Here is a 13,317-nt window from a genome sequence, read left to right as displayed (position 1 = left end):
ACATTGATAATTGATCATTAACTCAGATTGTTAAATTGTGCATCCCTATCTTTGATTGATATTCATGATATTTCAGTCTCAGCATTTTGCATTCTTGTGCAATTGACCTGTAGGCCCACCCACCAGTCATGAATATTTATATCAGTAGAACAGAGAGACTCATTAGACTGGGAAGACCGAGCTTTTATCTACCTAACATCCTTTGAGAGAAGTATCTGGCTGTGCCTCTGTATCTGAGACTCCACTGGTAATCCCTGTCTGCTCTGCCTGCTGATCTACAGGCTCCAGCAGCCTGAATGACAGTGTAGGGGTGGTGAAGATTGACTGGCACAAAGATAAAGGACGCACAGAGAGTTACAGACTAAAGAGGGCTTTTTTTTAAAGGAAGTGGCCACAGATGATTTCTTATCCTTGCATCAGCATAAAGTCCCTCTGAGCTTTTTGATTTGCATTTGAATAGCTTATCATCTTTACAAAACAACCTGATAAAACCACACCGTCTCTGCAAACCAACACAAACCAGTTACCGTTTCAGCACAAACATGCAATTAGGAAAAGTTTCCAAGAAGGAGAAGTGTTGCTAATCGTTTCATGGTTCTCTTAAACCACACTGTGAATAAGATTATGGATTCTCAGAGATCCATTTATGGAAACAGCTACAGCAGCTGCCTTACTGTTATAAATAGCTTGTATTTTCAAAAAGTCAATTTCTCATAAAAAATTTCCTCATTCTTTGTTTGATACCCATGCATTGTTGATATGAATCCGTGTATTTGTGCCCTGAGGTTACAAAACTTAATCACCATAACAGAAGTCACTAAAAGACTTAAATAACTTAAAGCAGAGTAAAAGCACATTATGTGTGTGGTTACTTTCATACACTGAGACCAGTGATTGTAAATGGTTCTTCCTCTTTTAGCAATCAATATATACATTACTGTGATTTTACCTGTTTGCTTTACAAGTTATTGAGGGTATAAAAACAAATATGCAACAAATGTCCAATATCCACTATAAAGCTAACTCTACTCCAGTTTTTATGCGTGGAGAGAGCAATAGCGATAGCGATAGCTGTCTTTGCTGGTAGCTGTCTTTTGCCCCTTGTGCAAACGCAACATGTCTTGTGGCTGCTTTGCATTCTGGCCTATTGAGGCTTGTGTCAGTGGAGAAATTGGTATCTCTTCCTCTTCTATGATGGATGATTGCTGAACCTCGGTGCAAAATCATGAGTCTAAAGAAGGCCTTGCTCTTTGATTCTGAAGGGCTGACACCAAAACCTGATGTTTACCGTTTACTGAAAGAGAGTTAAGGGAAATGAGAAAGAAAAGATGGATAGATGACAGGGAAAAAAAAACTATGAGTCATGGTGTGACAGAGTGACACATCACCGGCTGACACTCATCCAGTCGGATCAAATCCAATTCATCTGAAATTTTGTTGGGCCTGATGTCAAAATAAGACTTACCCTCTGCTTGTCTGGGTCAACATATCTAATGCCAAAGTAGTCCTTCTCCAGCAGGTTGAGGTGGTGGCAGATGAGGTCAAATAGGTACTGGCCCTTGGCATCCCGCTGGAACAGAGAGAGAATGTTAGACAAAGTTTAATTTACTCCTTCTCATGTGATTCAAAAGACTTTAATACTGTAATCTGTTGCATCAAAAGAAAGGCTTTTGCATATATACCCAGTGTTGCAAATTATACATAACAGCAACTTTACTCCCTTTCACAGGACTCCACTGCCCCCTCACCCCTCCTATTTGCATATACACTGACACACTGAATGAATACACAGCGATGAATGAATAGTGCAAAAATGTTAACATTGAAATCTTAACTCAGACAAAGATGCTGTAAGGCTCTTTGGATATATGTATTTCCCAGGTAAAGCAGCAAGTATGTCACAGATTATCAAATACGTAGAGGAGAGGTTTGAAGTTTGAGGAAAAATATGGACATTGTCACATGAATCAGGAAGACCATTTTTCGGGGCCTATGAGAAGCTGAAATTTCAATAACGGACACCAGAAAGTGTTTTAATATTTCACCAGCCCTCGGGGGAGATATCTGAGGGCTATCAAATATTCATACCCGGCAGCAGCCATATGCGAAGGCTTTGAGAAATCTCAGCTGCAGAAAAAGACTTGGAGAAGTAGCGAGACAAGGTGTAGGTAGGGTGAATAGCTGGGGGAAGAAGAATGGAGGAATTTCCCATGCGGTGTAGTGCAGAAATCAGACCCTGGCAAATATATTAACTGAATACCTTTTGTATTCTTAAAAAACAGCCTTGATTTGTCTTGCCCTGAAAATAAAGTGCCCGCATTTTTGGGTCACTAAGTAGTCTGGCAGGAAAAGTCAAACACACCTCTATTAGTTAAAATATTTGAAACCAAATTCAGATATATTGTATTCTTGGCCGTAACAGAAAGCTGTATCTGCCTCAAAAAGACCCAAAATATTTTCAATGGATTCTTTATTTGGGATTTTTTGAAGTCTTAATCAACAATAACAATTATTCTAATTAGAACAATAAGATACACAGCAACAAGGCTGCAACTGAATACTGTAACTTGCAGAGACAAATACAACATCAGCCAGTAACTGGAGCTTTGGTTAATATTGCATAGCAAGTAAAATTTTGCTCCGAACTGAGTCACTGCCATATTAAAATAGTTCCAGTCCTCTCAATCTTGCAGCTCTTACTACTACAGCTTGCTTTTCGGGGCGGGTCGCCTTCCTGTTCTCGAAGAAGGGAGACCTGTGCTGCCTGCATAATAGGTGCCAGTGCTACCAATTTCAAAGCTTCGCTCTTTCATTGGATGAAGGATAGCATTTCTGACATTGGAGTGGGTTTGAACGATTTCTCCAACTCTGTTAGGATGTAGCATTTCCTCTTTTAGAGATGAGACACGCTATAAAATACCCTACTCTGTCCTTTAGGACAGACACTGCATTCACAGAATATGACACAAAAATGCACAGTCAGAGAAAGACAAAGGCAGATATATGAGAACGGAAGGGGGAAAAAGAAGAGGGAAAGAGAAAACCAAATAGAGAGAGGGAAAAAAAGAGAAGAGACCCTGAGCAAGGAGAGAGAGAGCAAGGCCAGTTGACACTGATTAATGCATCCCAATACAGCATGCCACAGCACAGCAAACTAAAGCCGAAAACACACAGAAGTCGCTGCGGTGCGTCGCGTATTATGATGTGCGTCATGCATGCGCCTGAACACCAATAGGAAGCAGCTTCCGCTTCGAGCCGCATGCAAACTTTTCAGCTGTGCTGCTGTAAACAACGCCATGGGTAAGTAGCAATTATTTTTTTTATTGCTGGTAAAATCTAACTTTATAACTTAGAAGCTAAGCCTCAGAAGCAGGCTGTATTGCAATTTTGTATTTAATATACATTTACAATGAATAGCCCTGTTTCAGCACTATGGACAGCTCATGACCTGTTCACATCGAACGCAATAGCCTAATGAAAATCAAAAGAATTGACATCTTTGCTTTGGAATAGTAGCCTCTGAACTGCGTCTACAATTTTCATCTTTAAGCAAGGCGGACACAGCCAAGAGTCCGGCCTGGAGAGCGAGAGGGAGACAGAAATGCCAATCAGCTGTAAAAGAACAGGTAGGATGTGTATGGACTTAGGAGTGGTTTCATTTAATAATAGCAGCCTAAACATAATAAGAACAATGGCGTTTCTGCTAGATTTTTCTTTCAGCAGCGGTTGTGGGGGGAGGGAGTATGTGTTTTGGCCTTAAGGAAAATAGTTGCTCCATATATCAACATGGAGATATGATATAAAGCCCACTGATATGTACCATTTAAGACAATGTGTGGATCCCTGTGATGAAGCCCCTCCACACTTCTGCTCTGCTCGATACCGAAACGCACCTCAGGTGACAGGTGGCAGAGACTTAGACTGGGACAACATTAATTCTGATTTGAGTTAGCCTAAGGACTCTCTTTGGATGCAGATGAAACATGTGCTCTTCTGGCTCAACCTGCACTTACTGTCATTCGTGAGGCTGTGTTCTGAGTGTTGCAACAGTTCAACAATACAACAGAATCTGACTTTTTATTAAGTTCATTCCTTGCATCACGATCATACATTCTCTACTCCTGTAACTACTGAAAAGGTGACCTTGACCAAGGTGCATAACCTCCAAGAGCAGCTGCTCAGTGGCCAACAGTACAGACTGTTGTTGGACTGGCCATTCTGGCCTAAACTGTTCCCAATAACTTTGTGAACTACAGTATACCACCAAAGGGGTATATGCCTGAATTATTCTAGTAAGGCTGAAAATGCTAATAATTTACTTCTGATAATAGTATTTTTCAAGAATGGTTTTGAACCAAACCAAAGCAATGACTATGTTTACATGGACAGCAATATTACTATTAGCCTTATTCTAAATAAGACAATATTCTGATTAAGCTGTTTACATGGGTTGCTTATAGAACTATTCCATTCATATTCCTGTTTACATGCTACAGAGCAAAGCCTGATTAATGGGACAAATGAGAAGTCACTGGAGCACATGGACAGTTTAAGCCTTTATTGAAGGTGCAAACAGACTTGCAAATAGAATCCTGAACATGGTGACAGTTTTTCAAAAATTTTGGGACTTCTTTTTTCTAGTGTCAGTCATCTTTTTCCTCTGTAAACAAATTTGCAGTCACTGGAAGGTAGAGCATGCGTCGTCAAGCAGTTGGATTGCCACTTGTGTCGCAAAAAGCCACAAATACTCTGAGAGTCGTAGTTGGATTGAGGTGTATACACTTCTAAAACGTGCTTCAATAATGTGACTAAAATCCTCCACATGTCTTAATGTGATTATGCTTACTCTGACAATGACCTTATTCGGGTAAATGCTGTTTATATGGCAATTTCTTATTTGGCCTACTGTCTTAATCGGGTTAATATCAGATTATTGCGCAGTCAATGACATGAGAAATTCAGCACGACCCAACCCAAACCCATCGGGTCCAGTTGTGTCAGGCTGTACACTGGCCCGACCTTTCCCAGGGTGCACAGGGACACAGGGCTGATCTTCTCTCTCCTCTGTCAGTGTGTCTGTATGTCATTGTCACAACACACAAACCGACTCACCAGGACAGGCCTGCTGACTAGCCCTGCAGCAAAAATAGAATCACACACACATACACACACACACACACACACACATACACACACACACACACAGAGCCTCAATGCTTCTTGTTCTATTATAAATGTCTGTGGTACACCTGTGAAACCTCTAGATCCAGAACATTTTCAGAGGCTGTACCTCCCACTCCCTCCATCTGGCATGCACTGTAGTGTAAACTTCAGCGAAGCCCAAAAAAGCATTCCTAATTAATCACGTTGTTACTGTGTGTGTGTGTGTGTGTGTGTGTGTTCTCATGGGTGTGCACCAGTGTTTGGGAGTGTATGTGTGTGTATGCCCAAGCCTGAATGTGTGTTTGTGTTTCCATATGTGTATCTGTGAGTGTGTATGTGTCGGCCTGCATGCGTCTGAGATGTTATTGATGACCCACGTCCAAGTCAGTAGTTACTAAACAACAACAGAGAGGCAGGGCCATTTATCTCAGTACAAAAAATTAGCAAAGAAATGAACTGGAATGAAATGTATTAGTAGCAGCCATTCATGAAGAATGCTCAACTCCCAAAGCAAAAATTTCCATACTTCCGAAAAAAGATGCGTTTCACTGCCTTCTAGCAGCAGCAGCAGTCATAAACACACAAGCTTCCTACACTGGCTTTATCAGCTGTTCTGACAAAGCCCCAAGGGCTGCTTGGGGATTTTTTTGACATTTGCATTGTGAAGGAGTAGACTGTATATGTATAGACTACTGAATAAATGCGTGTCTTGCACTGTTTCATGTGAGTTTCTGCACCAAGACAAATTCATCATAGATGTTATTAGCTGCGACCAGCAGCTAGCATAAGTCACTCTGTAGGTTGGACAGTTGGTTCCAAAAATGTAAAAAAAAACTGTGCATGTGCCAATGTGGGACAGAACACAACTGTAGAGACTCTGAGCCAGGCTGCTGCATCAGTTTGAGTTTAGCTCAGCTGGTAAAGAACAGGTCTGCTACACCACAGATCCCAGATTGGCCAATGTCTACAGTTATTTGAATATATTATATAATCTCTTAAATTTCCCGATTGAAACCAGTGAATGAATGATCACTATAAACTCACTATAGAGTACCAGAGACACTAAGTCCCTGTGAGATTTTTCGCTAGGTGTTTTTTCTTTTAGATCTTTTTTTCTCTAGATTCAATTGCTCTGTAGCCCAGTTTGTTATCTGTCTTGTCGGCTCTGTGCCTATAAATGAATGTAGAGCCTAAAGTAGCCATTTTATTGTGCCAGGAGCTCAGCTTCCTGATTGAAGGCAGACTGAAAAGAAAAAAAAAATAATGTGATTACAAAACATTTCATTATTTTGAGCGTAGGCAATCCTGTTGTTCCTGGTAATGTCCATGAGTCTGCGCCCTGATGTCCTCTAAAAAGTTTGGAGTTCATAGTATACCCTTCTTTTGTTCCATGCTCGGCTCCTACCGCCTGCCCTCAAACCAAATACAGCAGTAGCATAAAGCAGCATAATCTCTGGTATATAGGCAGCTGACCAAACACTTGTAATGCATATGTTGTGTTGTGTTGCATACTGATGAGATGCGTTGAACTTGAGCAAGCTGACCATGGGTCCGGAGGGATAGGAAAGCTGGCTCTGAGGCAGAAACATTATCGATCTGAAGTTAAGTGTCCTTCAACATCCTTATGAGATTGAAGCGCAGAGCCAAACTGCAATAGACTGGTGGTTAGAGAGAGGAAATACTATACATTACCAGTTAAAGCACTGCGTTATTGTTTCTGAGTAGATGCACTGCAGATCTATTATGTGGTTTGAGGTCATGTGATTTCAGTGTGGGAATTGCTTCTCTCACTGCTTTCTCTCCCTTATTCTCTCTCCCTTATGTAAGGCTGTATTGCCCTGCAGAAATAATTAGCTCCATGCTATTTTGGGATTAAAACTTTTCATCACCAAAACACCAGGAAATAAAATAACTTTTTTTTTTAGATTAATGGCCATACATTTTGGAACTTGTACAATTGAGTTTAGATTGATTTTTGTTGGCCCTACAAACTTACTACAAATATTGTAATCAAATTCTTCTTAGTTGCACACATTTTGCACAACCCTCAAGGCACAACCTGCCCCCTCCCCTTCATCTCCATGTCCCCTTCAAGTACATTTAGGTGAAACGCATCACACAGTAGGTGTCACCTGGCCTATTTCATGAATAGTCATGAAATTCATTCAATTCAAAGTCATGTTTGTTACACTGTGTATAAACATACAAGCAGGAAAATCATGGAAATGGAGTCAGGAGTTTTTCATGCGACAGCTAAGTCCTGCAGTGAGGCCATAATAATTGGGTTTTTAGAAAGGTTTTAATGAGTTGAGTTTTAATCGTGAAATAATGCTACATCTCATTTCAGAGTGAACCAAGGGCGGCTTAGGAATTGCCTACTGTCAGCTCATCTCATCACGTTGTGGAGAATTGGACTTATTCATGAGCTTAATGCTGACCCGTTTTCCTATGGGTTCACTTGGAATCATTCTGTACCCACATCGAGTTGATAACAGACTTCAGCAAAACAGTGGTTGAATACATTTGAATATATAATGATTTCTGCAGCAAATAATGAGCCCACTCTTGAGGTTGATTAAGTTAAATTAAGATTAAGCAAACTAAATCAAGTGCACCTGAACTCATATATTCTTGCCCAGGACTGGACAACTTTAACAGACTTAATGGAGTCTATAAGCACATGTAAAGTTGTGTCTTTTAGACTCTGTTTATGCTTGCCAGCAGAGCAAGCACATACATCTAGATCCCTCTGGATCTGCTGAAGTCACTAAATGACTGTAGGATTTTTAATAGGTCCTTGGTAGTAACCTTTATAGGCCAGTTGATGGCCCTCATGTAAACTCACTCTTATGACACAACATTGTGTGACAAACACTGTTGTAAAAAGACATAACATATCAATGTTATGCCCCTGATTCATTCAAAGCTATCACTCAACACATAAAACTAACCAGCTTTATTGAAAATTATTTATTCGCAAATTTCAACTGCCATGCCTAAACTTCTACATTATACCTGCAACCTGTAAACCTGCAGCCTGTAAAAGACAAAAAAAAAAACATAAAACAACCACTCTCCACAACCTTGCGAATGTACAAAAAATTACTGTAGGCCTACCTTATCAAACACAACATCATAAAACAACAATTACAATGCATAACTCCTCACTGAGAAAATACATCAAAACAACATGTGTTGTTGTTCCCTATGCCCAACCTATTAATCTTGTCACTCATGATGTTATCCAACACTGTAAACAAATGACTTGTACTATCTTTCAACTCCAAACCCTTTGTCATCTCAGTAAGTGGTCTTGCTAAAAAATGTAACTGTCATAGAAAAATACCTTAAACTTGCCACATTATTTGCCAAACGCTCACAACTGGCAGTCATGTAACTAGTGCTTGTTTTCACTTGGTAAAATGTGGATCTCCATTAAAACAAACAAATAAATAAATTAAGTTTAAGACTAGGCTTAGTTAAGTCTTTGTATCTCTACTGCACTTTTGTGTTTCTTCCATCTCTTCCACTGATCAGTCAACCCCCCAAACCAATTTCCAGGGGTAATTAAACCAACTAACTAATTAAACTTCATTCATCAACTACTTTCCAAGCCCACTTGGACCCTCAGCACTAAAACCTTTCCTCAAAGCAGTCTCATCCTAATTACCATAGTGAATGAACGGCCTATAGAGTCATGGCACCGTCTGGGCTGGGACCTCATGTTGGCAAAGAGAAGGGAAGGAGGGAGTCAGAGCCGTGATTACATTGTCGCCTTCCATTCAGTTCATGGGGACATCATTAAAGCCAGGCGATTTGATTTCACTCCTTGGTCTGTCTGCATGGTCTGGACAAACGGGTGGCCTGGAGGGCCTGCTCTGTACGTGTTGCATATTTGTGTGTGTATGTGTGTGTGTGTGTGTGTATGTGTGTGTGTGTGTGTGTGTGTGTGATATTTGGCAGCCTTGGATATGTTCACAAACTTACTACAGACTACAGGCTTATCAAAAAAGGGCCAAACAACGAGCAAAATTCTGTTCAGTCTGGTAAGCGGTCTGTGTGAATGAGATGACAATCTTTAAATGTCCTTGAGCAAGCCATGCTGAACCTCTGGATGTATCTGAACTCATGTACATTAGTATAAATAACTAGAAAAGCTACAGTTTCTGAACAATAAATGTGTGGTTTCATAGGCAGAATGGAGTATGGTCTTGTCACATTGAAACAGCTGAAGTAGCATTAGTAGCTGAAGTAGTAGCAGTGGTAGTAATAGTAGTCATGATAGTATTAATGATGGTAAGATGGGGGGTGTGCAGTGGGCACAGCAATATCAGCTGCTGTGACTCATGGGTAAATGGGATTAGTGCAGGCCTGTCAGTTGGAGAGGAATGTTTTAAACAGGCGGAGGGCTGTTAGAGCTTTATGGAAGCACGCGCAGCGCTTCATCACAGATATAATAAAAGTGACAAACGGAGGGATGGAAATAACCCAGACTGGGGCCAAATGATCACTGGGGTCCTTGGTGGAGTGTCAGCAGCAGCGTGCCGCTCTCACGGCTGGGCGGGGCCTTGCGTCAGATTAATTATTGAGACAGGTTCCATATCAGCTTGGGAAACACCACATCAATAAATGATGGTGTCATTTTAAGCTGAGGATGGAAATTGCAACAACTGAGGAAAGGGCCCTGAAAGGTTACCGCTTCTGGTATAGCGGCTTGTTTCATTGATGCTAGACGATGATGGGTTTTCTACATAGAGCTCTGAGCTCCTGGGTATAGCGGGTGATTAAGTGGGAAAATTTAACATGGCGGGCTTTAACAGCTCCTGCTACTGTGGGGCTCAACCTCAGTGTTGCCAGTCAGCATGTCCCAGCCCCCCCATTGCATAATCTCCATGCATATTTTCACTGCGTTTAAAGGTGCTGCCTCCAAGGCAACAGCTAAGCCTGTAAATGGTTTACTATAATCATATGATATGGTAATGTGTACTTTGTATACTCTAGGGAGCCGACACAGGAGTGAGAGACTGTAGTGGATGCTCCTGTAGATTGGCAGCTGAATGGTATTGACTGCCATTTACTCTTCACATGCCTTCTCTGGCAGTCTAGGCTTGGGTGTGTTGGAAGGAACAAGTCTGTAACGCTGTGCGCAGATACAGCAAGTTGAGACGTTATACAGGTAGGTTACACCAGACAAGGTTTGCAAACTTGAAAAAAAACCTTTTCACACTTTGATCAATAGGAGTTCTACATTTTGACTGACTTCAAAACAAGTTCAACACCATGGTGATGTAATGGTGCTACTATAAATTTCAGCAACATGGTGCAGTGGAACGAAAATTACAAAATGGCATTCCACAGCTGAAATGAAGTGTTTATTGGCAGATAAAGAATATGTGCTGGAATTTCCCTTGAATACAGAGCTACCTCAAGGGAAACTTAAAGGGATAGTTCATATTTCTGACAATCTGATTATCATTAACTGGGAGTAATTTCAGTCCATCCAAAACAAAGACACTGGGGCAGGAGGATTTCGGATGGACCGAAACAACAAGCAGTTCATGATGAGCCACGCTTCTTAAAGCTGAGTTCAATAGTTAATGAAAGTGAGAATTTTACTGCTGAATCCATTATTTCATGGACTATTTTTTACCTCGAGCACGTTAGCCAAACACAGACAGGTGAATGGTGGGTATTCTGACAAGCCTCTTTGTAATCCTGTTGTAAACGCATCACACCACTTCATAAAACCAAAGTCAAGACCAAAAACACTAACTGGGTCATATGTATACAGCGAGAATAGCAATTGTTCTCAGAAACTGTAGGCTAGAGTTTTATTTTCCAGTGCTCTGATCAAGTGTAGTGTTATACTTGAGTAAAAGCGTGGAAGACACTGGCTGTTGTTCCATGAGTGACACCAGTTCAACACAACTCATCTAAAAACATGAGCCACACACCAGTGCAATGTCAAAACTGCTGACTGGGGTTAAATCTGTGAATAAAACCCTACTCAATGGTTATTCTATGGGGATGACTCATCTCAGTGCTTATGGATTAGACTCGCTCAGCATGTAATTCCCAAAGATTGGTGCCTATGGATCTCTGTACAGCCATCATACTCTACTTTCTTGACATTTGGCTATAAGCTGGTGAAGCACAGTTGCAATTATTTAAATTGCTCAAGGTTTTTGCTTGTTCCTGGATTTAACCTCAACATACCTCAAGAAACAGCACTGAAACTCATCTAAACAGTTATGCTACAGTTATCCAGCCATACACACCTGTGCCACAATTAGTGGTGGGTGGTATGGCCTGAATTTTATATCACAATGTTTTTTAAATTGTGGACAGTAGGGTATATATCAAATACTCATACTCATACTCATTTTTCCAGTAGTATCATTTGAAAATTGTTAAAAGAACCCTGTGGGAACGCCTGTTTTTGTGCGTTTCAATAGTGCAGTTACTTTAACATTTTGTAAATTTAAGGGCAGGTATCACACTATTCACAGTATTTTGATTCTTCTTATTTGGAACTCACAAACGTTTTGATAAGACTGATTATTTATTTATTTTTTTTACAATACCTGTACTCATGTTTCGTGTTAAGGTGGTAAAATTGGTTGCTGGTATTACCAGCCTTGGCAATGAGAGTTGCGCTACAAAGCTTGCATATGATTTTCTATAGTTTTCTGTTTTTATAACCTAACCAAGCCCACAGTATGGCAATTGCCTCTCTTTTTGTCTAAGACAATCTCTTCATTCTGTTGGCTTTCGCTTGGTCGGAAAGCAGTGCCCGCTTACATATACAAATGCACATGGCCACTACTCATAAAGACTGTGTTCAGCAATTGTGCAAAAGATGACAACCTGCTTCACGTTTAGTCTGTAGAATTTAAATACGTCCACATGGCTAATGTTCAACCAAAACTCCAGCCTTTCTGGCTTATCCGGCAGAATTGATATCATCAAATCTAAACACTGGCAAAGATTTCTACCGGTGTATTGTTTCTACTGATATACCACCCACCACTAGCTAATTTACCACTCTGTGCTGTGGATTTTATTTTGCTGCAATTGTACACAGTTTAGTATTCTCAAAGACAGACATCCTCCTTCCGACAAAAGGCTCTTCCAACGAAACACAACAGCTCCTGTATTCACAAGGCAGAACAATGCAAACTGGCGCCAAGCAAACCCTTGAGACAACAAAGTGCTTTCACCAGGTATGACATTACTGGAGTACGTCTTCAATGTAATACGCCTCCGCCATTCCCTTGTTGATGCTCATCCACATGTCCCTAAAAACCCTCTCAGCTGCCAGAAGAAAAGACAGCGATCCTCTTTAAAAGACGATCGCCGTCAGCAGGCTGCAGTGTTACTGCCCTTGAAGTGGCCCAGTGGGACTCAACTATGCTGCGTCTGCGTTCACAATCAGTGGTGGGCCGTGTAAATCATTCCTCCTTTAGAGAGCGGCTCGGGCCCCTTGGGGCTCCATTACAGCAATGCCACAGTGGGGCAGCAGCCCTGAGAGCAGGAAACCCTCCCTCCACCTCACGCCTGTGTGAACACAAGGGCTGGCAGGGGGCCGAACTGCTCTGCAAGCTCTCACGGCCGGATGATCGCACTGGTAAGGGATGGAGGAGGAGAGGAGAGGAGAGGAGAGGAGAGGAGGAGAGGAAGGGCAGAGAGGAGAGGAGAGCAGAAGGGAAGCTATGAGTGGGAAAGGGAGGGGAGCACAAGGGAATGTAGGAGAGTAGAGGGGAGGAGAAGAAAGGATAAAGGAAAGGAGAGAAAAACAGAACAAGAGAAGAGAAAAGCAGAGACGACAGTACAGAAAAGAAAGATAACAGTCGTGAAGTGCCTTGTTGCCCCGATCTAACAGTCTCTGAGGTATTTCTCCAGGAAAAGGGCAACGATGTGCATGGCATGAAAAGGAGCCAAACTGAGCATCTGTTCTCTCTGTCCTTCCTTTAACCCTCCAGCTCGAGGGACAGAGCAGTGCACTTAAACTAAGTCCTCACTGAAGTCCTACAGCTTAAAGCGTCACTCTGGCCATTTTCAACCTCAACCTCATTTTCCGGCCATTTTCCATCATACCCGAGTGAGCGTCTTTTTCCCATCATTACAGAGTGAGCGTCAATATGTTGGAAAAGA

The 13,317-nt window shown here is 41.5% G+C and overlaps 1 protein-coding gene across 1 annotated transcript in view; it reads right to left on the bottom strand.

The window, feature by feature from the left end:
* LOC139646568 (FERM domain-containing protein 5-like) overlaps nucleotides 1–13,317 on the bottom strand; it is an 84,415-nt gene that overhangs the window by 24,965 nt on the left and 46,133 nt on the right. Inside the window, exon 2 of the mRNA XM_071522469.1 lies at nucleotides 1,466–1,570. Coding sequence (XP_071378570.1) covers nucleotides 1,466–1,570 — 105 coding nt within the window. The remainder of the gene's footprint in view (nucleotides 1–1,465; nucleotides 1,571–13,317) is intronic.

Source organism: Centroberyx affinis, unplaced genomic scaffold (assembly GCF_046629955.1).
Source record: "Centroberyx affinis isolate AG114_WGS23_722 - 3 ecotype Tasmania unplaced genomic scaffold, CSIRO-AGI_Caff_v1 ptg000993l_1, whole genome shotgun sequence".
NCBI lineage: Eukaryota > Metazoa > Chordata > Actinopteri > Beryciformes > Berycidae > Centroberyx > Centroberyx affinis.
The sequence above is the reverse complement of the archived record's forward strand: the minus strand, read 5'-3'. Positions and strand labels throughout refer to the sequence as shown.